At 51.6% G+C, this 13782-nt stretch overlaps 1 protein-coding gene across 1 annotated transcript; it reads right to left on the bottom strand.

Moving 5' to 3' along the window:
• Positions 1–2102: 2102 nt before the first annotated feature.
• On the bottom strand, positions 2103–11929 carry NR2F1 (nuclear receptor subfamily 2 group F member 1). The gene is made up of 3 exons (XM_068535636.1): positions 11145–11929; positions 8161–8688; positions 2103–3080 (listed from the first exon to the last, which is right to left on the bottom strand). The coding sequence occupies exons 1-3, from the start codon at positions 11602–11604 to the stop codon at positions 2800–2802; spliced, it is 1269 nt and encodes a 422-aa protein (XP_068391737.1). The 5' UTR covers positions 11605–11929; the 3' UTR covers positions 2103–2799.
• Between the last annotated feature and the right edge of the window lie 1853 nt (positions 11930–13782).

Raw genomic sequence — 13782 nt, 5'->3', positions numbered from 1 at the left:
TGGGAAGGCTCCATCTCTCTGGCTGAGACACACAGAGAGCTCTGAAGATGACTGTCTCTCTGTGTTTAATGCAGGCGGAGACTACCCCAGCCACCAAGGAGACAGCGGAGGAGAAACCCACTGCCCGAAGATCCCAGAAATGGCCTCTGAGCACCTCTTGCTCGTCCCCAGGGCCTCCTGGTTCCTAGACCAAACCTGTGAGGGAGTCTGTGAGCCCATAGGAAGGCCTGCTCTTCTTCCTATGCTGTGCTGGTCACCCCCCCCCAGCTTCGGCCCAGGCTTAGAAAGGTCACTGGGATTCCCCAGGCTGTAGGCCATCGAGCAAGAGCCAAGTTAGCACTGTCAACTCTGAACCCTGGAACAAGTGCTTCCTACACCCTGGGCCTCGGCTTCCTGGCCAGTCCCACTTTGGGTGCCTTACGCTTGGGCCTCCATATTGAAATTAATTGAAAAATACGTTTCTGACCTACGAAAATGTTTATCTGTTTTCATCAGAGGGATCACACTGTAATGAATATATTTACATCTCATTTCAAGAAAGGCAGGAAAGATCGGTGAGTGCTTGGAGGCAGCTCGGCTCCCCTCAGCAGACCCCCGCAGCAGCCCAGCCCACCCTAATCCCCACACTCCCGGGAAGGCTCCCTGAGACTTCCTGGGGGGCGGTCAGTGGTTAAATACGAGTTCTTCCCACGCTCCTCCTGCCTTGGGTGCCCAACCTGCAAAGAAGTCAGCCTAGACCCAAAACCATTGCCCCTGGGTGTGGTGCAAAGGATGAGGCCCAGGGCCGGGTGGGACCTGCTGGAAGGGAAGAGGGCCTCAGGGTCTCCACACCCCACATACCCTATCCGTCTAGCTGCCCTAGGGCTCGGGCCAGTCCCCAGGCGGACCTGCAGGGGCTTCTTCACAGAAAGCGGTGGCATTGCCGGGCTGCTCTGCCCCCAGAATATTAAAACCTAAGGTGGATTGGAGCTTGTTCACGCATTTTTAAAGGGGTGAGGCCACCTGGAGACTTCTAGACAGCAAACTGAGAGCAAAACTTTGCCACTGACTTCAGAAAGTAAAGCTCTTGCCTCATCCATGCCTGTTTGGGGCTGGGGGAGAAGGTGAGGGAAGAGGTGAAGAGGTGTTATTTTAAAAGACCTGGATTTATAAATATGTTAAGAAAAAGCTCCCTTGGCAATATGTGTTCTCACAGTGCCAACTCGGATCCTATAAAACATTCATGCTCCGAAAGCTGTTACAGAGAGCAGACCCACACACACACCCAAGGAGAGGCCTCAGCAGGAGGTTGCTGCCCTGAAAGGGCCACTAAGACTCAAACACCGCTTCTGGAAAGAATCTGCTCCAGCCCAGCTCCTGGACTCCCAGGTTCCAGGTCCATACTCCTAAGTGCCACAGGGGGACCCTTCCAGATGCCCCACAGAGCTAGAGGGCCCTCCAGGGAAACCCCTGTGACAAGGTCTGGAGTGAAGGGCAAACCTAGCCAGATATAGCGGACCACAGGAGGAGCAAAGCCAGGGCTCGCAGCTGAATCCCCAGATCTCTCTCCCAGAGCTGGGAAGAGGCTGACCCTCCAGTCACAGACGAGACGAGACGCAGAGGTGGCAGAGTGGCCCTCTCCATGCTGAACCCCCCACTGTCAGGGCTCCATCCTCTCCAGCCAGGCAAGTTCCCACCTGCTGATACTGAAGCAGGCAGCGCAGAGGCTCGACCCCGAGGGACCGGGCCTGCCCCAGCCTCCTGGCCAGCTGCATGCTGGCTGCCCACCACCTACAAGGTCACAATGGCTGCTGCCGGCACCGAAGTGCCCTGACACCCCCCCACTCCCCGCCCACTCTGTCCCATGCAGAGACTGGCCTTCCGCATTTACAAAACCAAAGCAGCTGCTTGCTTTTAGGAAATAAATCTAGCCAACTTGGTAATGGACCTTAAAAGTTTCCCCCCTCACCCCGCCATTCTAATAATAATTGGAGTGGAAATTAATTGGAGGGTTCTCTTGCACTGATGACATCTGTCAAGCAACCAGACACGTGGGTTTTGCTAAATTCTTTTATTTTTTGTTTAAATTTTCACTTCAATTTTAATTCTTGAAGAACAGCCTCGACAACATATATCGCACTCATTATAAGAAGCAAAGGGTTATATCAAAAATTATTAGTATAGAATCACAGGAAATCTGGTTTGGAACCAGAAAAAAATACAAAACAGATATAGATACATAGACACAGGACAATTTTTTTATAATTATTTGGAAAATGTTATTTTCCCCTAATTCTTGTTTCTTTTTTATGTGCATACGATGTTTAAATTTTACAAAAAAATGAAAATAAAGACTAGTATTTTACAAAATGAATAACAATGTGTGTGTGTGTGTGTGTGTGTGTTTCTACATAGAATTCGGTCCACTTCCATGTGTGTTGTTTTCTGTACAGAATATATCCACATCTGTCCACAATAAATCCTGGAAGGTCCGTTAGTCTCCTTCTGTTTTATTAAAATTTTCATGGTCCTCTCTTCCAAAGTTTTTTCTTTTTCTCATCAGACACAAGGTCTTTTTCCTTTCCTTTCCAACGTGTCCACAGATCTGACACTAAAAAGAGTCTCTTTTTCTCCTGGTTTGCAGCTCGGGTTGCATTTCTGCACGGTGGGCTGCTCCTGTCGCCCTGGCCCTCCTCCCCGCTGCCCGGCCCACCGCACCCTGCATCGGCCGCCTGGTGTCCCCGCGGCATTGGAGTCCACGGCCCCCCGCCGGTCCTGTGAGTCTCTAGGGGGTGGGGGCAGGTGGGAAGCGCCCAAGGTCTAGGAGCACTGGATAGACATGTAAGGCCAGTTGAAGCTGCTCCCAGACAGTAACATATCGCGGATGAGAGTTTCGATGGGGGTTTTACCTACCAAACGGACGAAGAAGAGCTGCTCGATGACCGAGGAGGATACGGTGCGCAGCGAGGGCAGTCGTAGGAGCAGTTTGCCGAAGCGGCTGGGCTGGTTAGGGTACTGGCTCCTCACGTACTCCTCCAGCGCGCACTGTGACTTCTCCTGCAGGCTCTCGATGTGGGCGGCATCCGACAGGCCACAGGCATCTGCCCAAGCAGCCACAGGAAGGAGAGACAAGGGGAGGGGGCACACGGTTAGGTCAGCGGACAGCAAAGTCACAAACAGCAAGCCGTTCATTTTTTTTTTCTTTTATGGAGCAAAGGGGAAAAAATAGAGATAGAAGGAAGAAGAAAAGAAATCCTCCCCGCCATGCCTCCCTACTCCTTCTTCACTATTTCCTTCCCCCGGCCCCCAACACAAATAAAAATAAATCAAACTCCCACCAGGCCTGGGGAGCTGGAGAGACAGGCACACACTTGAAGAGGCAGCAACCTCTCCAGTCCCTTTGTTTCTCCTCTTTCACCTTTGGATTAAATAATGTACGATGCTGGAGCCATGTTGGCTGTACATAGCAACCTGTCCTCCACCTTCAGGGGAGCGTCTTTTCCGTTGTGCTCATTAAAGGGAGGATTTCTGCCCCTTTTGCCCCTGGTTTTGGGGTGTTCAGGAGCCCTGAACAAATATGCAGCCTGGAGGCAGTTCTAAAATGCTTCTTGGAGTCCCCCTCTCAAACCTAAATGACCCCAAGGAGAAACCTCAAGGAGAACCTAGATTGTATAGTGAATAGACACATGCGAGGGGGTAAGAAATCATAGGCTGGCAGTGCCTGGCATCAGATCAAGCTCATGCTTTGGCAATACAGGATTTGCGATCCACTCTCTATGCAAGCAAGAACTCTACAGCAAATCCTCAGTGAGGGTGAACACTTCTATCTGTGCCTTAGATCACGTAATTGAAAATTGGTCACATCTCTGTAAGCTGTATGATAATCAGAAGGAATATGGCTCAGTTACTCCAGGCTGCAGCAAGGAGACAACTTCAGCGATCAGACACAAAGCTGGCCTGGAGGCAGCTGCTGCTTCTGCTTCAGAACTGGGAGGTGGGGAGTTGAGGGGGGATTTGGGGAGATAGGCTTCCTGTGGCAGGACCTATACACAAGGAAACATCTCCAAACCTGTGTGTTTAATCTCACATCCACCAAGGGCTCTTCTTGGTCTACTAAAAATATTTCAAGACGGCAGTTTATACTGTATCAACTAACTAGAGGCAAGCAAATGGAGGGGAAGGTGGAATCAGAGGAATGAAGTGAAGGCTTCCTCTCTTAGTTCAAACACCCATGTTGTTTCCTGTATTAATAATAAATATTTAAAAAACAGGAAGATCACAGAGGAGCCCTTAGCCAGTCAGGAGGTTGACTAGAGATCAAAGGCAGAGTTTGCTAATATATAGATCTGGAAAGAAATTCATGCATGGCAATGCCCCCAAAAGGACACTGTATAATTGTGAATGGGCAAGTGTGACCCTAAGAAGACACAGCAAATGATTCAAAGCGAAACCTGGATCTGCTGAGTTTCTGAGCTTTATGTCTCTGTTTCAGGAACTGGGATTTGTAAAGCATTCTAACACCTTCATCTACAAGGCTATGGCCTTGAGCAAAAATACAAATAAAACTAGTGATAATTCAAGAACTTCTGAGGCAGGTCTCCTTTGACCCCAGATCCAGATTGGGTTCCTCTCAGATGTCTAATTACTCTAGCCAGCCATTTGGGTGCATCCACACTAGCCTGACCTGGGAAGTCAGTGAGATTTTATGGCTAGCAGGATGAGGGCAGGAACAGTTTGGGGCTTTGATGCTTAGAAAGGGGACCCTGAGGGTCTGCCCTTGGCTTTGCTTCCTAACCTGGTCCTGCTGAATGACCACCATGCAGACTCTTATTTACATATATCTTGCTTGACATGCATTATCTGCCCCTTCTGCCACAGGATCCCTCTCAGCCTCAGAGAATGCAGTATGAAAGGGACCCACTGATACCCCAGCAGGTTTTTAAAAAGACCCATATGGAATCTCCTCAGGTTTGTAAAATATTTATCTGATATTTACACTTAGGGCCCCCAGGGTGCAAGGTCACTACCCTTCCCCCAGCTAGGCTACTCCAAGGGAGAGAAGCCCAGGAAAGGCATGCCTGGGCCCTGTGTTGGCTGCATTGAGTTCTTTCCTCCTTTGAAGGCAGATTGCCTGTAGCTGGGCCCTGCTGCAAAGTGCCAGCCGGCCAGCCCTGTGGCCTCCCTCGGGCAGGAGCCCTAATTTGGGCCTGGCTTCCCACTCTAGATATTCATTCCTACTCTGGATATTTCTGCAACAGAATTCCCCCAACTGTGGACTGACAGTATGAGCTCTCAGATCAATTGTCTGGTTGTGGTAGCAAAACTAGGTGAGCAGGGGGTGTGATGCGGTACATATTTACACTCCATGAGTTATACCCAGAGAAGAAAAGGAGGCAGAACGTGCAAAATCCATGTCTCGCTTTTTATATGGTAGTGTCAATGTGGGAACCCTCAATATTTCTTCTACAGTATATGGAAAAGAAATTATGTAAATAGATAACCATTACCGCTCAGGCCCTCCCAGCTTAGCCTTTGTAGTGCAGAGAATGTATTTCATGTTGTGCATTCAGAAGAGTTTAGTGTTCAGGAAATATAGATGTAATCAGCTGCCATAACTAGAAATCAAAGTTATTATTGTGCTGAAAATGGATTTCTCGTATTTATGTTAACTAGATGGCTCCTTTCGGGGAAAGTCTCATTTATCTGAGAGAATATTTAGGTGTATGAATTAATGAATTTTTTTAAAAAGTAAGTTCAGGTCATGACCTAGTCCTTGGATGCTGTCCAGAATATTAAGGATTAAACATACCATCCGGAGGCCAAATGTGAAAACCACCACAGGGAACCCCCGTGCCAGCTTCAAATACTTATCCGGAGTAAACCTCGTTGGACAATATGTCTAAAACTGTCTTTTCCATCATTCAAAGTTTGCTTAAAAGTTGGATGACTTTGAGAAGGCTTCCCATGAATTCCCTTCTGGCTAGCAATCAAAACAAGTTTAGTCAAAAGTGGAAATGTGTTGTATGGAGGAGGGGGGTGAATTACTACTGACAGCTCTATTTCCATTTTCAGATATTCTTCTTGCAATTTTTCCAACAAAATAATGTTATTGTTCACTTCTCGGCCTCCCTTACACCTTGAAGACTTAGTTTAAGAAATATCTTTGTGAAAACTTTTTTTTAAAGGGACACTTTTCACAGGGACATTTTAGGATGGAAAGTTGAAAGGAAAGCATGAATAATTCCACAGTCTTCCCTACAGCCTGCACAGCCCTTGCCTCTCTCTGGGAAAGGGCAGGAGATCAGAAAAGTCAAGGGGGTTCAAAGAACCTTAGGGGGGGGACAAGGAAAAAGGGAGGGAGACTTTTCTTGAGAAGACCTCTGTCCAGCTCCAAGTTACATTTCTGCTTCAAGACACCTCACTGGATGAGATTTTAAAACCCCAGCTTCCCTGACACTGGCTTGCTTCCTGATTAATTTGGCTAAAGAGCTGGGGAGTGGAGAGCCAGACAGGCCCCAGGCCTGCCAGAGCTAAAGCAGCCGGGTCGCTGCTTCCCAGGCTCTTTGTCACTTTTGAAAAACACGTTTCCATCAAGAAGACTTATTAAGATAAAATGCATTCAAACACCGAGGAGGCTATTCAATAAATCTTCCATTTGTTTTAAGGTTCGCACTTTATCCTCTTGCAAAGAATAACTCCCTCTCCCACTAGCAGACCTGCATTTGCACTGAAAGTAAAAGGGGGGCAGTCCAAGTCCACAGCTCAGGCCACCCTGCATACAAATGAGATGCTCTTGTCTAAATAAATTATCTGCTGTTCAGATCGATATTAATACTACATTTGCTACATTACAATATTGCGCAAATTTAAGAGTCATTTTAATACAATGTAAATATGATTCTTCACGCATGAAAGCCAGGAAATATTGATAGATTATACCACTGCTTACTGTTCAACAAGGCCTTGGGAAAGGGGTTTTGCCGTCTCTGCTCAAGAGTGGTTTTAATTTGGCCTTTGGAGGTCCTGCCTCTAGGATAGATTTATTAGGATGGTTTATTTGTTCTCCGAATGGAGGAATTAAAAACAATAGCGCCAATAATGGTGGTAAACCGGCAGCTAACCCTACTCACAGTGGGCAAGGCCCGAGACCCAGTCTGAGCAGCTCTGTTCCCCACCAGCGTCCTTTCTGGCTTTGTTTATATTTCCCCCCATTACCTGCTGTCCTGGGTGTTTATATGTTTCCCTCTTGCAGGTTACAATAATAAAAGGGGGGCAGTGTTCTCAGAGGCTCGGACCAGAGCCTTCAAAGGCAACATTAATGCACTTTCCTGGAAGTTAATTTGAACCATCTATCATAAGAGAAATTGTTAACATGCATGTTACCACTGCCTACATTTAATTTGATATTTTTAAGGCACTCTGTTAAATTTCCAATGTTCGTGCGTTTTGCGTGGCTATGAGATTTATCTCCGGGGCGGGAATCCTCCCATACTTGCGGGTTCTACCGTATTGCTTTTGTTTTTCATCTTTCTTGTTTAGATCGAATCCGTTTTTTACGACCCTCAATAACCTCAGCAACTGCAAACATGAATGGTTTCCGATAAAGGAAAATCAGGATGCAATAAAGCGGGATTATTTATGATTTATTTGCCCGTATTCTTCTCTTTCTCCCTCTCTGTGTCTCACTGTGTCGGGAAACTCAGCCAGGGAGCGTGCCACACAGAGGAGAAAGCCACATTCCCACGTTCTCTTCCTTCCTTCTCCTCCCCCAGAAACGCTGAGCTCCGGCACACACGCACACGCACATCGCACACACATGCACACCGCACACACGCGCAGCCAGACGGATCCACGGCACCGCCTCCCCGCCCCACCCCCCGCCAGACACGCGCCCGCCGCCGCCGCCGCGGCCCCGCGCGGGGCTCCAGGCCGCCAGGCCGGGCCACCTAGCCGCCCGCGCCCGCGCCGCCTCAGCGCCCGCACCGCGGCGCTCCCAAGATGGCAGCGGCGCCGCCGGCCGCTTCCCCGCGCGGGGGCCGCAGGTCCCCGGCCAGGCCCGAGGTCCGGCGAGGGCCCGGCCGCGGCGGGCGCGGCGGCGCGGCGCAGGAGGCCGGGCCCGAGCGGAGCGGGGCCTGCGGGCGCTCCCGGCGCGGCCTGCCCTCCCAGCGGCCGCAGCCTCACCTGACGTGAACAGCACGATGGCTTTGAGGCAGCTGTACTCGGCCGAGTCGACGTGCAACGCCTTGAGCTTCTCCACCTGCTCCTGGAAGATGCGGATGTGGTCCATGAAGGCCACGACGCGGTCGGCGGACATGGGCGAGGCGTGCAGGCCGGCGGCGGCCAGCAGCGGCGCCACGTGCAGCGGCATGGAGCACTGGGCTGCGTTGAGCACGAACAGCTCGCTCCAGGTCAGGCGTAGCAGGGACACCTGGTCGGTGATCTGCAGATCCGGGAAGAAGGGGATGTTGCGGGCCCACTCGACGGCGCTGAAGAGCAGGCGCGCGGCCAGCTCGCAGATGTTCTCGATGCCCATGATGTTGTTGGGCTGCATGCATTGGCTGCCGTAGCGCGACGTGGGGTAGGGCTCCGCGCGCAGCAGCAGCGAGATGTAGCCGGACAGGTAGCAGTGGCCGTTGAGGGGGTCCCCGTTGGTGAGTGCGTACTGGCCTGGATTGGGTTGAGTTGGAGGCATTCTTCCTCGCTGAACCGCTGACGAAAAGAAAGAGAGAAAAGAGGCAATGTGCATCCAGGGGGCTTGCGAACATCCCGTGCCGCAGCGCACCCGACACAATGCGGAGGTTCTTCCCGCAGCCACAAGCGCCCGGAGCATCTCCTTCGGCGCTCGCTCTCACTCACAGCCCACACCCGGAGGCAATCTGGGGTGAAGCCCTCCAGCTCCGCGGCTCGGTATGCCCAGCCGTCTCCTGCGCCCCTGGCCACCCCAGCCCTGCCAGAACTAGGCCTGACTTACGGGCCCCCAGCCCCGTGAGGCCAAGAAAATGCCACCCAGCCCCTCGACCACCAGCAAGTCACACGCAGATTAATGAAATCCCACTCACCCCTCCAGAAGGAACCAAATCAGGGTAAAACAAAAACAAAAACAGGCGAAACCAGAGAAAGGTTGTGGTTCTAGGCAAATGCCTAGCTGCCTCTTCATTTGCAAGCAAGCTGGTTTTGCTCAAAATGTTTCCATATTCTCTAAAAATGCTACGGAATTATCCTTAAAATAGATACAAGTTACATACCCTACTAACCACTTACAACTTTTGAAGAGAAAACAAGTATCCTGCACCCCTCCCCTATCCCCTCCTCCCCATCGCCCCACACAAGGTTCTCACTGTTAAAAGCAACAAAAAATTGAAAAAAAATCAAGAAAAAAGTTGAACTTACAGTAGCCAAACATTATTGAAAAAAGTGGAAAATATAATTAATGTCTGTCCTGCGCGGTGCCACTGCAACCTGCAGCCAGCTTTTGCCCAGTGAATGCACGAGCTTGCAACTGCAAAAACACTGGATTCATTAACCATCTGAATGCAAAACGTAAGCATGCTTTGAGTTCTTAAAGCTGACCAAAGTTTTTTTTTTTTTTTTTTAATGTGTATGTTTTACTTCAACAGTGCCAGCGTTTTAAATTGCCATGTAAACAAAGACAACTTTAGGAAAAGTTAGGGCTACTGAACTCTCCCCCCAGCAAATTAATATAGATATGTCCATGTACACGTAGCTATCTTACTTCAGGTTATACGCTATTTTCTTAAGTTTGCATTGATTCTAATTTTAATGCAAGCCTCAATGCAATTTAAGCTCTTGAAACATAATGGCTACAATACTTTTTTCTAATTATAGTTTTGAACTTGGCAGTTATTTTTCAATTAAATGAGAGTACAATTCAAAGTTTTTTTGTTTTGTTTTGTTTTTTGTTTTTCAGATGCCTATAAAATCTCCCTGGAGCTAGAAATGAAGTCGTCATATTTGCCTGCTCCTTGAGATCTGAAGGAATTCAATTTCTTTTCTTGTGGCATATAAAATACAATTTTAAAGTCAATTACAAGAAGGAGTAATCTGCATTCTATAAAATTGACTGGTTCACTAATTTGACTATAAGACATCTTTAATGATTGTCAGGAGATAAACTTTAATTGTAAATGGCTAGATATATTTATAAGAAAAGTGCTGCATCTCTTGCCACATGAACATGAAGCATATCTGAATACAACATCAAAAGTTGTGTTAAAAGAAACCAAAGCCATACAATACAGGGATTAAATGATGTGGAAGCTCATGCCAGCTGCAGTCTATGCATTATAGCCAAGTCAGAAGGATCGGTAAATGCCGCTGTAAATTGTAATTTGTATGCAGTATTTAAGCAGAGGGTGGAGTTTGATGAAGAAATAAAACGAGTATCATGCTTTAAAAAAAAATGACACAACTATGAAAGCACGGTTCAGTCACAAACTTTCCTTTGAAAGTAGAGGGGTGAAAACAAGGCCACAGCTCTGGAGGAGGCGGCCCCAGCTCGGTGAAGAGGAGAGGGAACCAGTGAACAGGCCAGAAGCCCCCCTTCCCCCCTAATTAGACCTACAAGTGCAATAAATCTCACTCCTCTTTTTCCAAGCTAAGCTTCCAAAAGGATGATGCAGTAATGAATCTATGGTTCAGAGTACTCCAGTCTCCAGCCCTCCCCCATTTTAAATAAAGGGCATGAAGAGGTGGAGGGGAAAATGGAATGAAAAAACACAGAAACAGAGTTTTCCGGGGGAAATAAGCACCCCTCCCCAAGTTCATGCCAGCCCAGCCCCAAGCATCCTCACGCACACGCGGGAAAGAGACACGCACCGAGCACATCCAAGACAGAGGGAGGGGATTTTAAGCCACAGCTCACGATCCCAGGGACAAAATCCTGAGCAGGCAGAGGGTGGGGTGGAGGAGCCGGGGAGAGCAGCGCAGGCCAGGAGGGGGAGGCAGCGGCAGCGAGCTGGGTGTGGGGGGGGGGGGGGGCGGCGGGAGACGCCGGGGGAGGAAGGTAGCGGGGACAGGGGAAGCTGGGACGGGCCGGGACCGCAGGAACCCCAGCCCCATACAGCAGCCACCCCCGCGAGAGAGAAAGAAAGAGGGCCGGGGAGGAGGGCGAAGCTCAGGGAAAGAAGCACAGAATAAATATTCACCTTCCCGCCTCATGCCCACTTTGAGGCACTTCTTGAGGCGGCAGTATTGGCACTGGTTGCGGTGGTGCTGGTCGATGGGACAGTTCCTGTTGGCACGGCATGTGTAAGTTAAGTTCCTGCGGACGCTCCTCTTGAAGAAACTTTTGCAGCCCTCGCAGGTGAACTGGCCGTAGTGCTTGCCGCTCGACTTGTCCCCGCACACCACGCACTCGATGTGCTGCTGGCTCTGGCCCGAGCCGGGCGGGCCCTGGCCCTTGTCCCCTGCCGTGCCGGGGGTGGCGGGCGCTCCGGGCTGGCCCGGGGTCTGCGGCGTGTGCGGCGCGCCCGAGCCCGCCTGCTGCTGCTGCTCGCCGGCGCCGCCGCCGCCGCGGGCCGCCTGCGCTGCGGGGTTGGGGCCGCCGGGGTTGCCCCCGGCCACGTCGTCCTGCGGATCTCGCCAGCTGCTAACTACCATTGCCATATCTTTGGGCCCGGGGAGCGCTGGGGGGAGCCGAGCTGCTCGCCGAGGGCCGCGGGGCGCGCGGGCGCGCTGGGAGGGGAAGGGGAAGGGGAAGGGGGGAGGGGGAGGGGGCGGGGGGCCCGCCCGGCGCCCCGGGGTCGCGGGAGCCGAGCCCGAGCCGGGCACCAGCCGCTGCCTCCGCCGCCGCCGCCGCTGCCGCCGCTACTGCCTCGGCCGCCCCGCTGCTGCTGCGCGCCCGCCCGCCCGGCTGGCGTTTTGTTGTGGTTCCTGCTGTTTTCTTTCTCTCTTTTTGCAGCCCCCCCAGGCTCTCAGGCTCCCCCCCGAACACCCCTGCTCCCCTCGCCCGCTCCCCCCGCGCTCCGATCCTGGGGGGGCCACGCTCTCCTTCCCCCCCCTCCCCACCCCCCCCCAGCGAGCAAGCTCCCTTCTCTCGCTTTTTTCTTCTTCACCAAGTTGCAAAATCAGAAATGGCACAGGCGGCAGCCGGTAGCGGCGCGGGGCGCAGCGCCGGGGGCGGCGGGCATGGGCCACGGCGCGCGCACACACTCACCCTCCGCCTTGCCCGCACCCCCGCGCACACACACACTCGCACACACACTCGCTCACCCGCGCCGGGCGCCCGCCCGCCCGCCCGCCGGCCACTGGGGCTACGCGCTGTGCGCCGGCAGAGCAGACATAGAGGAAGCCGGCGAGGGCGGCGGCGGCGGCGGAGGAGGAGGAGGTCGAGGTTGCAGGCGCCTCTGGAGCCGCTGCCTCAGCTGCAGCAGCGAGCGCCGCTGGAGGAGCCGGGGCCCGGGCCGGAGTCCGAGCTGGAGTCGGGGCTGCAGCCGGAGCGCGAGCTCGGGTCGGGGCCGCCCGCGCCGCCGCCGCTGTCCCGGCGGGAGCCCTCGCTGGGCTCGGGATTGAGGGGAGCGCGGTGAGCCGAGCAGGGCGCGGGGCGAGGCTGCCGGCGGCGATCAGAGCGCGCTGGTGTCGGGGGGCCAGGTCCAGGGCCGGACGCAGCCAGCCATTCAGGAAGGCAGAGCTGGAGAGCGGGAGGCAGCCAGCGAGGAGGATCACACACTTTGCTCTTTTTGTTGTGCCGGTGGCGCCGGGCTCTCGCTGCCTTTTTCTTTCGGGAGGTGACGGAGGGGGAGAAAAACACGAGATAATTCACGCCGGCGACGAATTCACAGCGAAACAGAAAATATAAAAATCAGAAGAAAAAGAATTGCAAAAAAAAAAAAAAAAAAAGAAAAAAGAAAAAAAAAAAGGGAGAGAGACATCCAAAGTAGGTCGAATAAATAATCCTCTTCTTTTCCTCTTTCTTGCTCCTTCTTCTGCTTCTTCTGCTATAACACACAGAGCTAGTTAAAAAAACCCTGGAGATCGCCCAAAAATGTTCTTTTTTTAGTATTTTAAATAAGTGCTCTTCAGCCGGGAACCAACACCCTCCCTCCAAAAAAAATCATATATGTATAAAATAACGATAAGAAGAATACGAAGGGGGTGCCTCCTCCTCCTCCTTTTTTTTTTTTAAGTTTATCCCTCACTCTTCTGCAGGAATGGAGTAAAAGAGACAAGGAGGAGGGAGAAAAAGGAGAGAAAGAAGAAGAATACGGGGGAAACAACTAATAGAATATGTAAGAAAAGAGAAAGGGGCGAGAGAAGAGGGGGGAGAGAAGAGAGAAAGAGAGAGATTGAGAGAGAGAGGCGGAGGAGAAAGAGAGAGAGAGAGAGAAGAGAGAGAGAGAGAAAGAGAGAGAGACCCCAAAATTGAATGCGTTTAAACGGGAGGACTCGCAGAGCAGTGTTTCCGAAAGGGGGATCTGCGCGAATGTCTGTATATAGTGAACTTTGACACTACTATTGAAACTGACACGTTTCTATGGAGATCGCTGCCTTATATGGAGCTCGTGTCAAGGAGCCAAGAGAAGGGCTGCTGGCAACTGATAATCAAAGGCGACTGACTGGTCAGAGCCCTGAATCGGGGGGAGAGAAAATGGGAGGCTAAGGTTAGCCAAGCCTCCCGAACGCCATTGGTTGGAGAGCCCCTCCCCCCTCCTCTTTTTCTTTCTTTCTTTTTTTTTTTTCCCCTCCCTCTTAGCTACCTACTTACGGGTTGGCGAGGGAAGGAGGGGAGAAAGTGAGGGGGGGGGGTGTGCTTCTGACAAGCGCAATTTACATTGAGATCGCCCT

The sequence above is a fragment of the Eschrichtius robustus genome, chromosome 2, assembly GCF_028021215.1.
Source record: "Eschrichtius robustus isolate mEscRob2 chromosome 2, mEscRob2.pri, whole genome shotgun sequence".
Classification (NCBI taxonomy): Eukaryota; Metazoa; Chordata; class Mammalia; order Artiodactyla; family Eschrichtiidae; genus Eschrichtius; species Eschrichtius robustus.
The sequence above is the reverse complement of the archived record's forward strand: the minus strand, read 5'-3'. Positions and strand labels throughout refer to the sequence as shown.